A 16,258-nucleotide genomic window follows, 5' to 3' on the forward strand; every position below is an offset into this window, starting at 1 on the left:
GTCATTATGGGCCTCATTGTCATTTTTGGAGGCTTTAGTGGTCCACTGCGAACCTAAAACAAAGACTACTGCCAGTGAAGCCACTAACTTGGCCAACTTTACCAAATCCAGTGATTCACTCTTCCCTTGAGCACTCGTTATATATCAACCTGATGTCTTTCACTTCAGCCGTTGGAAATGGCAAAAGAAGCCAACAAATCAAGAACTTTTTGCATAGCCACTCAAAATAGAATAGATTTTATCCATCTATCACTGGGTGTAAGAACTGATTATTCCAATTATACTAATTATTGAATCTTTCTTGTCGTTATATTAAAGTTATAAACCACTCAAAACCTTCTCTAACAGTGATTTAACCACAATTAGCCATTTGCCATGGTAAAAATCACAGTAACAGATGACCCTGAGTGGCTACTGAAATTATTTATGAAATAAACTGTACAGTAAATAGTGGTGAAAATAAATGGAGACACTCTCTAAGCATTTATAAGCGGTGATAAAAATGGCATTCATGGGGGGAAAAGTTTAGTCTTTACTTTCGTTCCCATGTTTATGACGCAACACACTGGATCCATGCGGAAACATTATCATGTTATCATGACTTACTTGAGAAGATTCTCTGGAGATAAATAACACATTTCTGAGAGAATATACATGTTGACAAGAATTAGCTGATCAAACGGCTAGTGATTGGTGCAGAGCTAACTTTTTTTCCTTCTGCAAGGCTAGGTTGTCCATATCCTATGTCGAGGATTAACACCACAGCAACACTTCCCTCACTTTAGCTCATCTGATTACACTCTGACATGCTAACATTAATCCAACCAACATTAAAGGCCATCTGGCATCTACACAAGATTTCTTTGGTTCTATTCACTGGCACAGGGACTGCCAGAGGCTACAAGGCTGACATGGCATTTTATCCTAATAAAACATTTTATTTTCTTCTTAAGACTTGTTAATCTCAGGCCCGAGACATTATTTTGTAAATGTTCAGAAGTCAGATGGTTTGGGGTGAATGGAAACAAGCAAGTCTGTGATTGTTGTGTATATTGTTGAGCTTTCTGCAAGCATATTTATTACAAAAAGTTGAGTAATTTGCATCACTCAGGCAAAAAGAAACCATAGAATACACAGGCATGATTGCACTTAATGAATGTTTTTTAGTCAGAAAGTTGTAGTCACAGTTCGGTGGCACACAATCTGTGATTTGATGAAACGAACAATACAGCGGACGCTACAGACGAGTGTTATAAGTTTAAAGGCCATGATCTGGATTAGTTGTAGTGTATGATTGCAGTGGTTACAGTTGGAAGTATTGTATTGCCCTTTAAATGCATAACAGCAGCTTGTCATTGCACTTTAAATAGATGAATAAATAACGGTGGTGTCCTGGCAGAATACAGGGGCATATTATCACCAACAAGCATGTGCGCTTGAGGAAATGACTGTACATTCAGCTTCTCCCTCGACACGAACATGTGGAAAAGTGTTAGGTAGCCTAACAACATACAGTCTTCTTGTGTTCGCTGATCTTTCCCAGCGATCAAACAAAATATTAATGACGTTCACATAGAGTACAGGACAAATACACAAAGCCATTGCATTCCACACACACACTCCACATTAACTTCCTTTTTCACGTTCACAACAGAATAATTTACATCTCGCTACGTTTTTTTTAAAAATGAGAACACTTTGCAGTCTTTAGTGTGAGTCTACGTGTGTCCAGTCTGGGTTTGGTGTGCGCTAACCAGTGCTGCCAGAACGGGGGCTTGTAACGTGACCCCTTCTGTGGACTGGACTCTTGACTATCTCTTGCTGGTCTTGGCCAGTTTGCTAGTAGGGGTGCTCCTCCTTTTGGGAGTTGGGATCTTGGAGGGCTTCCCCCCGTGTTGGCGAGAGGATGAGCGTGGCCTCCCTGAGTCTGTCACGTTCTCCGACACGTCCGAGCAAACTGACTGGATGTCCGAAATATCGAAGTCTGAGGCGTCGCTGCCGCGGCGACTGCTCCCTCGGCTTCCTGCTTTACTGCCAGGCCTGCTTGAGATCTTACTCAACCCTGAGGAGAAAGTTGCAGATCAGCGCTATGATACTGACATTAACACAACGGCTCATGACTAAAGATGAGCTATTAAGATGTTGACCCCATCCCCAAAGGAACCAGAATCATTTCATCCAAACTACCACTGTTGACAAAATGTAGATTCAAAATCATGTTTTCAACACTGCTGTTCACAAAAAATAAATATATTGATTAAATATTACCATGTATTGTTTTGTGAATAATTAAGCTAAATATCATTAAAATATTATTCATGTAGTGCAACTGCAAAGAGCATTATTCTGTGGTAATTTTTAAAAAGAGAATAGTTGAATAATTGAACTGGCAGATCAAAGGAACTCAACTCTACACTAGAGGTATGCATTCCCGTCCGATCCAATTTCTTGCGGCGCAGGATTCATTTTCCCAGTGAAAGGCGGTAGCGGTAACACCTCGTAAACACCTCTGATTGGCCATTATGTTCACGCGCTCATCAAATGTGTCTGTGATTGGCTACAATGATCAGCGCTTCAAAAACATGTAGTAAATATACATCAGTGACACACTTCACCGATCGCTTACACAGATAAGACACCTGCTTCTGTTTTTGTAAAACACTCTCAAACGCTCCCATGTGTTAATCATTGTAGCCAATCACAGTCACATCCGATGAGCATGTAAACACAATGGCCAATCAGAGGCGTTAACGATTCCGCTCAAAACGTCACATTTTTTAAATTTCAGTACTGACTTGGTACCGAAGTCGGTACTTTTGACAGCACTAGTTCAGGGAGAACATTCAGCCTTTGTGCTCGGATTCTGAAGGAGAGATGTAGGCTACTGAAACCGTCATCAGTCAGCGACATTCTGTTCTCGCATGGATGTTTTTTTTTAAAAGTAAGTCAACAGTTTTCATTTATTCATATTTTTGTCTTAGAATTTTGAGTGACAGATGTATTTAATTTAGCCTATTTTTCTTATACTGTGTTGACAGCATCACAATAAGACAAAAATAACAATACAATTCTTGTATAGCCAACATTTTATATTTGTTATCCCCAATCACTCTCTCGTTTTCTTTAAATGTGTGATTAGTAGGATTTAGCGGTATCGGTCGGGGTCAGGATTAGGGATGTCAATTTTCACAAATTCCCATGATCGAATGGTCGTTTAAATTAACGATCAATTAATCGATTAATCGTTAGCCTTATACTGCAATATGCGTCTGCTGCAGTGCATATGGCCAACAGCATGACAGCGTCTGCAAATGCTGCTCAAACCGCTATGTTCCTCACCAAATTAATGAGAATGGTTTTAATCTAAATAAAGGGCTAGTAGGATTGTAAAATGTTTCGATGTGATTGATAATTAAATTTCAGGGCTCGAATCTCGGCGCGGGATTGCGGGTATTGCGCATAATTCTAATAATTCCCACAGGTCTCCCATTTATAATGCAGGAAATTCCCGCAATCGTAATCCACACAGATTATAAAATTAAATCATTCTTTTAACAACTATCTGCCAGGCGCAATTTCACAAACAGCGTGAGTGTTCAGCGGTGCCGCGTCTTATCTCTTCTCTCAAAATGTGTTGTGCAAGGCAGGCATCAAGCGCTGCGGCGATAATACACACTCGCGTTTAGGAGTCGGGACATGACGGAATATTCACTTGCACAATCGGGCCAGCAGTGCATCGTGACTGAAGTTTACCATTTGCACGTCTTTTTAAGTCTTACCAGTTTAAACATTCAAGCGATTTTAAACTAATCAGTGCTCGCACGCTCTCTGAGATGATTTTCTATGCGCACATTCATAGAAAATCCGCCTCAAAAACAGCTGGCCAGTAACAAAAGTTATTTTTCGTGGATTATATTGCTTTAACACGCAAAATTTGGTCAATTTCGGTCTTCGTGAGTATACTCTAAACATAGTCGGTTTTGTCTTTTAATAAGCATAAAACGCATGCCAGTATAATGAACACAGGATCCGTGCACTAGCTCATTAATTTAGTTGTCAAAACAACAAAATATAGCTTTAAGTTAAAGGAATCAGTGTTATTTTCCATTTGATTACTTTATTCAGTTTCTGTAGGCCTATATGAAGTTAGACCCATTGAAAAACTTTTCTCTTTATTTGTCTTTATTTGTATCTTTATTCTATTGTATTTATTTGTGCTACTTTTTTCAATTTAATTAAACAGTTTAAATCAAGCTTCCTTGTGTTGTGTAAACTCTTAACAACAATATTACCCCATTGTAAAAATGCAATGAGCGCAAACATTTAGGCAAGATAAATGTAATTGTTGTTTGGAAAAAATGCCCCCCGCCCTTCTCCCCCTCAAAAAAAATAAATCCCCCCCATGAGAATCATCTAAGGGGGGATTTCCCCCCCCATTTTCCAAAACGAAATTCAGGCCCTGAATTAAATTAAATATTTAATAATCAAATATAACGACTAATACAACGTGTCACCAACGCCGCCTCAGATGCGCTTGTCAGAATGTGACTTGTGGACGCGTGGTCTTCCTGGAACAACGCACTTAAAACGGCAACTAAACCCAATGAATTCACACCGATTTAATAAAATAGTGTTCTCATGTTATGTAATATGACAGTCCCAAATTAATCCTCGTTATTAGTCGTGCATTCTGCTTGAGCGGCGCGCGCTGAATGAATAACTTAACCGTTGAGCACTTTGCTAGCACGTTATTTAACTCAAAGAAACGCATCCTATGAGATTAATCAGATATATACAAAATAAACATAATATTACAAATAATATCTGCACAAAATGACGTGAATGCACAAGTGAACTTGAACTAAGTTACGTGCCATTCAGAATGACTCATGTTGTGGACGCGCTCTTCCTGGAACAACGCGACACGGCAACTACAGGTGCTGGTCAACGAATTAGAATTATTTTAAATAGTGCAATCATGAAATTCTTTGAATGCATTTTTTGTGCAGAAAGCAAATCAGGTGTTCACCGCACCTGTCCTACTCGTTAGACTAATCACAGAACTCGTTATCTGGAAAAAAATTTGCTCAGCTGAGCTTTCCAAAAGGCCCATTTAGGCCATTTAACTGTGACACTGTTGTTTTATTGAATTAGAATAATGGTGAAAGCGTTTCATTGAATTGCAATAATTTTTATTATAATTACAATCATCACTTTCTCAGTATTTTGTGGCTGCCCCTTTGGCTTGTATGACTGCCTGAAGTCTCCGCGGCATCGATTTGACCAGCTTGTCGCAAGTTTCCGCACTCACAGCTTCCCAGGCAGTGGCGATGTTCTGCTTCAGTTGGTCCAGCGTAGTAGGCTTTCTGTCGCGAATTTTCCGCTTGACGATGGCCCAAAGGCTTTCAATGACATTGAGGTCAGGCGAGTTGGCCGGCCATGCCAAAACTTCAAGCTGTTTTTTAGTGAACCAATCTTTGGTCGACTTTGCCGCATGAGCCGGTGCAAGATCCTGTTGAAATATGAAGTCTTCTTCGCCGAACTGTTCCTCAACAGTCGGAATCAGGAACGTTTCCAGAACATCTTGATATACGGCAGCATTGACAGTCTTCTTGAGGAAGCAGAGTTTCCCTACACCTCGAGCGGACATGCATCCCCAGACCATAACGCTCTGGGGAAACTTGACGGATCTTTTCACGCACTCGTGGTTGTAGGTTTCGCCACCACGACGCCAGACACGAGGACCTTGGTCACCGAAGGAGATGCAGAAGCGTGATTCGTCACTGAAGACCACTTTCTGCCAGTCTTCAGCAGTCCACTCGCCGTGTTCTTTGGCCCACTTCAGCCGTTTCACCATTTGTTTCTTGTTCAGCATCGGTTTTACTGCTGGAACGCGAGATTTGAAGCCGAGTTCGCGCAGACGACGGTAAGTGGTTGATCTGGAGACGTCAGCGCCGGTCTGCTTGTTCCACAAGTCGGTGAGCTCGGAAGTGGACTTGAACCGGTTGCTGACTGCGATCTTTCTCAGCTGCTTGTTGTCGCGAGCAGAAGTTTTTCGGACGCCGGAACAGTTGGTGCGCTTGCTGCAGTTTTTCTTGAGAGCTTTGCAGACGGAAGACTGGCTGATGCCGAGCTGCTCAGCAATTTTAGTTTGGGTCAAGCCTTGTTGGCGAAGGGCTTGAATTTGAGCCACTATTCCGGTTGAGAGGTCGCGCTGCTTACCCATGATTGATTTTACAACTTAGAAATTCTACTCAACCCTGACTTTATACTGCACAGTGAACACTCTTCACAGAAAACAAAAATTTGAGCATTTATTCTAATTCAATGAAACGCTTTCACCATTATTCTAATTCAATAAAACAACAGTGTCACAGTTAAATGGCCTAAATGGGCCTTTTGGAAAGCTCAGCTGAGCAAATTTTTTTCCAGATAACGAGTTCTGTGATTAGTCTAACGAGTAGGACAGGTGCGGTGAACACCTGATTTGCTTTCTGCACAAAAAATGCATTCAAAGAATTTCATGATTGCACTATTTAAAATAATTCTAATTCGTTGACCAGCACCTGTAAACCCAAATAATTCACAATGTTTTATTACAATATTGTTCTCTTTATAATGTTATATAATATGACAGTCCCAATAGTCGTTATTAGTCGTGCATTGCCATTTGAGCTGCGCGCGCTAAAGATCACGCTGCGTCAATTCTTAACCAAATGCATCCAATATGAGATAAATCAGATATAGATAGGCACACACAAAATAAACTATTACAACTTACATTTGCACAAAACAAAAGGCAGCGAATGCACACGCAAACTTATAGTCATGATGAAGGTGTAAAATAGTCCCAAACATAACTCCGGCGCGCTCGCTTACATGTTTCGCTGTTGAGCAGCATGCACGCGCATGAACCTGCTTAATCGATGATCGATAAGGTTTATCGATTAAACGTGTTATCGACAATTAATCGATCATCGATTAATCGTTGACATCCCTAGTCAGGATGATTTTAAGATGGTGAACCGTGCAAAAAACAGTCCCGCATAAACCTATCCTCTAGCCTACCGAGTTTGAGGAACCCTGGTGTAGAGGATAGGTTTCCGCGGGACTGTTTTTTCAGTCTGTCAATATCAAGTGAATATTTAATATATCACAGCAGCAAGAAAAGGTTTGTCTGCCTCACCCATGGCTTGACCTCTGGCCTTCATGACTGCAGCATTAATCAGGGTTCCATCCTCTCCCGACTGAAAGCCTTTTCCTGACAAATATCCTGGAAGACGAAGCTTGCTTCCCTGAATGGGGGTGTTCTGAAAGAAACAAATGGGCCATTTAGAACAGGACAATGAGGATGTAATTGGTAATTGACCTAAGATGTCTATACCTAACATGTAAGGACTTTTGCACCACAGGAACGTTTTCATAGTTCCTACAATTATTGCTGAAAGTACCCACTTTTTGGCGTGTTCACACCGCAGGGACTGGGAATGATTTTCGACTAAATTAGCTCCTAGAGTTAACTACTATAGAGTTAGCATCCTCTAAGTATAAAGTGCTATATTAGCATCCACACCAACGCATGATATCATTCTGTTTATTTTAAGCATGCTGCCGTTTTGTTGTCTGTCACTTTACATGCTCAAACTCTTTAAAGCAGAATTGATTCTGATTGGCTGTCAATGTTTTTATCGTTCATCAGCTGAAAAAAATAAATAATTCTGAAAGTGATTCAAACGATATCGTTCCTCTGTGGCGTTATCATGAACTCTGCTATTCTTTTATATTTAGAATGATTTTTTAGAACTATATCTTTATGGTTATAGTCATTGTCCTTGGTGTGAATGGGCCTTTATTCTGCAATATTGCATGTTGTACTTTCTCCTGTTAAGTAACAAACACAGATGTGATCACTTAAATGTTTAAATCACTTCAGAGTTCCTTCTGGCGGTGCGAATGCAACCAGGAAAATGTCCCAGAAGGGGAAATGTAGTTCTCGTGGAACCGTCCTGGTGGCAAGTTCCTAGAACTGAGTTCCTAGAACTACCTAGTGCAAAAGTCCCTAATAAAACTGCACTGAAAAACACAAAATCTACATTTGACATAACAGAAATCCTGACTGAAACATTTAACTGGACAGACGGTTTTAGGAGTGATCCCCGTATTACACAAACATACACATCACAATCATTTAGGGAATCACTTCTGAATTTGTTAATTCCAAAACTTTGCAGTGTGTACATTACATGGCCAGAATGATGGAATTAATGCATGAAAGACACAAAACATTAAAGTTTACTGCTTACACTGACTCAAATTAAGCCATACACACCAGAAGAAAGAGAGGAAACAGTTGAGAGTGAGTTCTGGATGTAGAAAAGGTCTCACAAGCATCAAGTTTTAGTGGCAACAGTTAGAGAAGAAAGTTGTTTAGAGAAGGCCCAGTTTGTCTTTGTAGATCAAGCTGATTTAATTTAAGACAATCACACCATCCTCTTTGCGGCAGATTTAAAGATTAGAATTATAGGACTTAAGCAAACACAACCGCCTTAATAGCGGACCAGCAGAGTCCCTTCCATGCATCATCGAGACTGAACTCAATTACAAATCCACACAGGAAGTGATTAGATCAGTAACAGGGCAGAAACAGAGGTCAGCAGGAGACGGAGATTAGATGGGGGTTTGCCACTCATTTCTTAAGCACTATACCTCATTGGACGACCCTTGGCTGTCAAAGGAGTCAGATGATTTAAGGGGCGTAGCTGATTTGCTGTTTGTCAGCCAGGGTTTATCATAATTTCGGATTAATTGTTGGGGAGTCTGTGAGAAACAATCGTGGATAAACCACATACAAAGGGTAGCAATAGAAAAAAAGAAAAGAAAGACAATACAGGAAAAAATTATATATCAACAAATGATGATGGGATAGTCAATGGCTCTGTTCCAAATCCTAGTGAGCTCCCTTTGTAGGCAGGACTTAATGATGTCAGATACAGATGTTTATGCTGCCTTTCCAAAATATTGTCTTTCGGCCAAATTCTATATTCCATATCAACAATCAAGTGAGATAAATATCGATTATAAACGATTCATTCACTTCTGGAAAAAATAGATAAAAAGTCTAAATTCATTCACTTCGGAAATAAAAATAGTCTAAACTTACTTTTTTTTTACAACATTTTTGTGTGTGCTATGTATTTTATCTTAAAAGCTTAGAAAAATACTAACACCAAACTAAAGTGCCTTTCAAGGAAAGTCAGTTCACTCGCCAGAAGACTAAATGAAGAACGTTTATATCAACCAGCATATGCGATGGACATTGCTTATGCTCATCTTTGGTGGCTTCTTTTAAGGTGTCTTGGGTACAACAACTCCAAATTTAACGTAGCATGTACAAAAGACTGGAACCGGAAAAAAAATTACAGAATAGAGAAGTCTGATGTGCATAACCTGCATTTCAGTCATGCAAGACCTCTTATTTACTCCAGTAGGGAAAAATCTCAAAAACTTTAGCAATTGGCGATCGGCTTTTTTATTTACAAGGCGAGATTTGAGGCCTGTTCACACCAAGAATGATAACTATAAAGATAACTATATTAGCGTCCACACCAACGCATGATATCATTCTGTTTATTCTAAGCGTGCTGCAGTTTTGTCGTCTGCCACTTTAAATGCTCGAGCTCATTAAAGCAGGATGGATTCTGATTGGCTGTCAATGTTTTTAGCGTTTATCAGCTAGAAAAAAATATTCTGAAAGTGATTCCAACGATATCGTTCCTCTGTGTTGTTATCATATTCTTTTATATTAAAGGATAATTCCGGTATTTAACACTTTGAGTCTATTTTCTAGTTTGCTTTGGATGAACTAGAGTGGTGGACACATGTTGACGATGGGTCCTGTCTCGACTTTGACTATTTTAGGATCGCCTCTGAGCGCTTCAGAGTGGCTGTCTATGGGCATGCTCAAACATGTCCTTAAAACAACCCTTAACGTTCGTTTTCAAAACTGTGCAGCTCACCGAGTGGTTAGTGGTGTTCGTTGATGTTCCAAAACAAGTAGCGTAGCGAAATACAGTTTCTGTCGTGTTTTATTTGCCTTTTTTTTTTTAAATCGCATTGATGTCTGCTGGAGGACTCAGTGCTCGTTGATATTACTGCGCTACCGGAAACGGAAAGGGGTCTGTTTACATTTGGTTGTAGTCTTTTCGTTCGGTTCTCCGTCTCTCAGAAGGCTAGCGTGAGCTGAGCAACTGCGGCAAAGTGGTTGTCGCCATCAAGTGGTCGGGAGTGTGCTAACGCTTCAGACTCAAATACCGAGCGGAAGTTTATACGCGGTTGTGAGGTATCTGAAAAAATAGTTCCACTATAGCATATAACACAGATTGAAAGCATACATTGCGCCGATATATTTGTTTTTAATCATCAACGAACACCACTAACCACTCGGTGAGTTGCACAGTTTTGAAAACGAACGTTAAGGGTTGTTTTAAGGACATGTTTGAGCATGCCGGTCGACAGCCACTCTGAAGCGCTCAGAGGCGATCCTAAAACAGTCAAAAAGTCGAGACAGGACCCATCGTCAACACGTCTAAGTCCACCACTCTAGTTCATCCAAAACAAACTAGAAAATAGACTCAAAGTGTTAAATACCGGAATTATCCTTTAAGAATGCTTTTTAGGACTATATATTTATGGTTATAGTTATTGTCCATGGTGTGAACGGGCCTTTATTCTGTAATAATGTATGTTGTACTTTCTCCTGAGAGTTTGAGTTAATCATCTTGGTATTTGACAAAACTCACTTGAAATGAACTGTCTCTGAGGGTTTTTTTTTTAATCATTGTAGAGCGTTCCAAACCAATCACCAAGATTTGACAGCAAGGCAGCTCACTAGGTTTTGGAACCAAGCTTAATGATTGGCGACAGGAAAATGTGACAAAAAAACATGGAGCAGTTACGGATTTCTCTGCAACCCTTTGAACGATAAGCATACCTTGGGTGTGCTGGCGCCGGATGGGTTGGGTTGTGCGGGGCAGCTGTGGCTGGAGTTGGATCTGTTAGGGGAGGGGCCTCTTGAGGAAGGCCGTGACCTTCGACCTCTATAGCGGAAACTGGCCATCACCTGGGTGGTGCCTTCTGGGAGAATAAACTTCTCGCGCAGCTCCACGTTGGTTCTGCCCTTTGCTGGAGGAAAAGCACACAGTGTAGTGAGCAGAGACGCATGACCACACCAAAACCTTCAGCGTGAGTTTAAAGAAACAAGCTCTTAATTTGAACATTTGGGGTTCAGTCCAACTTAAGGTCTATGTACAACATATGTGGTACACTCTTAAAAATGAAAGGTTCCTAAAGGATGTTTTGGCATCGATGCTACAGAAGAGCTTTTTTGTTTCCCCAAATAACATTTTTAAAAATCTGAAGAACCTTTTTCCACTATAAAGAACCTTTTGTGCAATGGAAAGATCCCATTGATGTTGAAGGTTCCTCAAAGAACCATAGATGCCAATAAAGAACCTTAATTTTTAAGAGTGTATCGTCGATTACATTTAGTCATATTGTCAATTTAGTAAAAATATAAAAATTATATCAATTTAATCACCCTACCATAATTACTGTGAACAAATTTTGGTTTGTTTGAAATTATTCAAGTCAAAATTATTATTATTATTTGTAATCAACAATCGGCAAGCCATATATGTTGTTCATAGAGCTCTAAATCAACTTTAATTTTAACTGAACTTTAGTTTCAAGTTTCAGGAACTTATTTCTCAAAGCCATTTTAAAGGTTCTGATCTTAGTTGAAGGTCTTATGAAGGTATCATTGACCGGGTTGGGGATTGATGAGCACTCACTCAAATGAGCAAAACACACTTCAGAGTTTTGCGCTTTGGTTTGATGTAGGGAATGACTTGCATGCATTTCACATCACTGGCAAAATAATAATAATAATGATGATGAAAAACATTAATGCTACATACAAATATATTATTGTATTCTAGAATAGGATTAAGTCCTAGACAATGCATTTTAGAAAAAACTTCAAGTTTATCATGGATTTTTCACTTCAATGTGATGAGTTATTCATATCTTGCATAGATGAGATTGTCAAGCAAGTTTCACAGCACTGAAACAGAGCTACAGTAAACACATGCAGAGAGGGCGAGAGAGGACACATGACGCAAGACAAAACCTCATGCTAAACAGTCCCAGACAGCACGATGGAAAGGGAAGCGTGAGATTAATGTTAATGAGAATACCATTCAAGGATCACTGCAGCACACACACACACACACACACACAGGGATGAACACATACCACTGGGATTGAGCAAGGAGAGAAAGTGTGAGAGTTGCCAACCTATAGGAGACTGAGTAATTGAAGAATTTGATTCCGAGCGCAACATTTTACTCCCGTGGTGGTGAACTAGAAGAAACGATAATTGGGTTCACTAACAAAGCAGCAGGAAAAAGGAAATTCTGAAAGAAAAGCTTCATGGGAAGAAACTGGCAAGCTTTAAGAATCTCAGAAACAGCCAATCAGAGTGCAGGAAGAAAAGATTCAGCCACAACAAATTATTACAGTCTATATAAAAATATCCTTCAGCATGTTTTCTTTGTAAATATTAAAATTCCTTAATTATTGGACACTAAACTCTGGATTTACTATGCATACCCAGACAGCAACATAGTGTCGGCCCAGATGCGGCCCACATCTGGTAAGCGTTGAATCCACATGTACCAGATGTGGCCCGGATCTGGGCCGACACTACGTTGGTGTCTGGGTAGATTCTGTTCCAAAACCTAGTGAGCTGCAATGCTTTCTACGGTCTACACTGGCAGGTGTCTTGACTGAAATAAACCTCACAAGTGTCCATTTATGAATAAGACTGAACTATTTTTATCTTTTATACTTTTCTGTAGCTTGTCGCAATGCTATATGGGATTGCCTTTTCCATGAAGGACATGTGATTCTGCTTTTGAATTTGGTTAAAACAAGGTATCTTGGCAGTATTGATAATAAAACTGCCTTCACATTGGGAATGCGTCTATGATGTCTTAAAATGCTGCATACATACATAGGAAACTCAACTAGGTTTTGGAACAGAACTGTTGGAGCAAAACACTTTACAAATAAATTAAAGAATTTAGTTATTCACGATGTCAATGCAATTAAATCACCCGCCTGAACACCATGGGCTAAAGTTGAGTACAACATAAAGTGGCTGGACGTTACCTCTGCACGGGTCATTTTTCACCAGGAACTCATCCAGGGCCATCCAACCCCCACCGACCCGCACCATCACCGTACTGCGCAGGATCCGCACCAGCCGGAGCTGCTGGGAATCTCCAAACTGGACACGGACAGAGAGCACAGTCATTCCTCTGTGATACGGTCATGTTTATCAGTGACACACACACAGCAGAGCAACATCAGAAACCTCAGCACTGTAACACCGGTTTCAAAGAGCAAAAGATAGCCATTAAATGTGTGGTGGAAGTAGTGAGTCAAATCTCAATATTGTCACAGTCCAGTTAGACTATACTTCTGTTCGGTTTATCGCCTAGTTTCCTTTGTTGCCCTGCTGAGCGATTTGATTTAGACACAACCATTTTTGATTGAGACACAACATTGGTTTCATTCCAGAAGATGTGAAATGAATGGTCAATCCAACTGGTTTCATTTGTGGCTTTGTGCTAATTTAAGCCTCATCATGAGAGAATATTGAGTGTGGTGGTGCTGTTCACTGTATGTCATTAAAGGCATAGATATCCATAGTGAAGGCTAGATGTCTTACGGCGGAGTCTCTATCGTCATCACCGGCGGCCATCTTGTCACAGGCAAGCTTTCTGGCGGGCTCTGTGGTGCCTGATGTAAGATGAGTGATCAGCACGAACACAAATACTCTCATCTCGTTGAAATCTTGACGGATTTACAAACGGTTTGGTTTCTTACAAACGTTATTAACGTGGCTATAATTCTGGATGATTATTTATTTAATACACTTATTATTCATAAGTATGCAGTGTCATAACTACATCTCTGACGTTTATAACAAACCAAACCGTTTGAAAATCGGTTAGAAATTGAGCAAGTTATGGTTATTTAAAAAGTACATGCACCATTAAAACACAATGTTAAGAGTGAGCGAGCTGCCTGTGACAAGATGGCCGCCAGGTGCGGACGTCGACCTCCATTGGCCAGCAGCGCGGACGAGACATCTAGCCTTTATTATGGATATCTATGATTAAAGGTGCACAAAGTCAGTCTTACTTTGTTTTGTTGGCCCATACTATGGTAGTTCTAGACCATATACTGCCAGCTGCGGGCGTGGAGGAAGCATGATGCAAAAGATTTCCATAATAAACACTAATATTCACTATAATAGAAATACTTGATTTGTAGGTATATTTGTCACCTGTGATTAATTCTAAATTCAAAAGTGTCCTATGTCTTTATCACATTTCTCTCTATCTCTCTCTAGTTTTTTAGCATAAACAAATATTTTACTCTTAGCAACATTATATAAAAAATATATATATATTTATTTATTTTAAAATTAAGTGGGTATTACTGATTTTATACTGATGAGTCTTCATCTCATATGAGCAATGTTGGGTAAGTTAATCTAAAAAAGTAATTAATTACTAGCTACTAATTACATCTCCAACAGTGTAACTAGATTACTGTACAAATTACTCTCTCTAAAAAGTATTGCATTACAACTCTAATTACTGTTCCATATCAACCTCGACCAGTTAAACAATACAAGGATAGACATGAAATTGCTCTTCTAATTCTTTCAGATAAATAATATTAAATTGCATAAATTATTCCTGAACTGAACAAAGTATTTAAAGGGAGAAGTTTACATTAAAAACATACATTTTTACATTAGACGTTAAAGTTTGATGTTAAATCCACTATTGTTTTATATTTTATTTGTCCCATAGTCTATACAGTATTTAATTAAATTACATCAGAAGTAACTGTAATTAAATTACAGAACATTAAGAGTAATCCCTTTACATTTTCAAGAGAAAAGTAATTAATTACTTAATAACGAGTTGCCCCCAACACTGCATGCGAGTGAACATCATGTTAAAAGTTTGTCAGACATATTGTCAATTTCTTTCTGTCTGAAACTTTACTACGATATAAAAAGTGACTTAGTGCACATTTAAGACAAGGTAGACAGTACAGTGATCAGTGTGTCCACTAGGGTGTGCTACAGGTGCACTCTACACCTCTGGCCCAGGATCTGTTTTCATACAAATAAGGGCACTGGACCGTAGGGGAACACTAAGGTGTAGCTCGACTGAATCCTACATGCCAGAGATAGGAGCTAAAGAAAACACCCAGCCAAATCATTTGATTGCAAATGATTGTTGCCAGTTGGATTTGGCCACGGCATACAGATTTCACAGCACAGAAAATTATGGCCTCATGCTTTCTGTAAAAACAAAAAAAAAGAAGAAGAAAGAAACCATACCATATGAGAACTTTTTCCACAAACCAACAATACATACAGAAGTTGCACTGTCTAGAACTACAAACTAACATTCTCATAGAGGATGCGTGTTTACACTGATGCTCGACTCCAACGACACACAATATGGAGTAATGGCTGAAATCGACTCTCTGAGACTCGACATGACCAACACATGATGGCGCCCTGCTGAGCGTCTCTCTGGCCTGAAAGCCCGCTGTTCTTTAAGTGATACCCAGAATGAATCGATACCATTGGTGAATTTGGTGATTGGGAAGATGAATTTTTGAAGCATGATCAAGAGAAATAATCAAGAGAATCACAACAAACGGCTTTAAGAATGACCATTTACCAGGATACAGCTTTCCAAAACCGCAACGTGTAGATGAGGGGTAAGATTTTGATTGTCCCTGTTTGTTATAGTCTCATCGGCGATTAAGGGATCATGTAAGCAGTGAACGAGACCAAACTGTCAAAAGAATGGTTTCAGTTGATGTGATATAAAGTTCTCAATACAAAGGAAGAAAAACATGAGGTTTGCATGGCCTGCCCGATAAAAGCCCTTCACCAGCTAAGAGTCACGTATCTTCCTAAAACACGGCCCTGAGAAAGCATGTAGCTCATGATTTTATGTGATTTATGTAGGGAAAACCATGCATCTTTCAGCTCAACATTTTTCTTGAAGCTTTGGCTTGTTTGAACATCAGCCACAAAATGTGGTTAAAAGCAAAAGAGTAAGTTCACTGGCGTTGAGTGAAGCTCCTGTAAAGCAGA

General features: G+C 39.6%; 1 protein-coding gene across 1 annotated transcript in view; it reads right to left on the bottom strand.

Annotated features, from left to right (window-relative positions):
* Window positions 1-1,033: 1,033 nt before the first annotated feature.
* Window positions 1,034-16,258, bottom strand: part of dst (dystonin) — a 243,432-nt gene continuing 228,207 nt past the window's right edge. Inside the window, exons 97-103 of the mRNA XM_056260168.1 lie at window positions 15,837-15,953; window positions 13,231-13,348; window positions 12,313-12,420; window positions 10,991-11,181; window positions 8,707-8,817; window positions 7,187-7,310; window positions 1,034-2,062 (exon numbers count right to left, since the gene is read on the bottom strand). Of these exons, the coding sequence (XP_056116143.1) occupies window positions 1,812-2,062; window positions 7,187-7,310; window positions 8,707-8,817; window positions 10,991-11,181; window positions 12,313-12,420; window positions 13,231-13,348; window positions 15,837-15,953 (1,020 nt within the window). The 3' untranslated portion in view covers window positions 1,034-1,811. The remainder of the gene's footprint in view (window positions 2,063-7,186; window positions 7,311-8,706; window positions 8,818-10,990; window positions 11,182-12,312; window positions 12,421-13,230; window positions 13,349-15,836; window positions 15,954-16,258) is intronic.

This window comes from Rhinichthys klamathensis, unplaced genomic scaffold (genome assembly GCF_029890125.1).
Source record: "Rhinichthys klamathensis goyatoka isolate OS25496 unplaced genomic scaffold, OSU_Roscu_1.1 h1tg000174l_1, whole genome shotgun sequence".
NCBI lineage: Eukaryota > Metazoa > Chordata > Actinopteri > Cypriniformes > Leuciscidae > Rhinichthys > Rhinichthys klamathensis.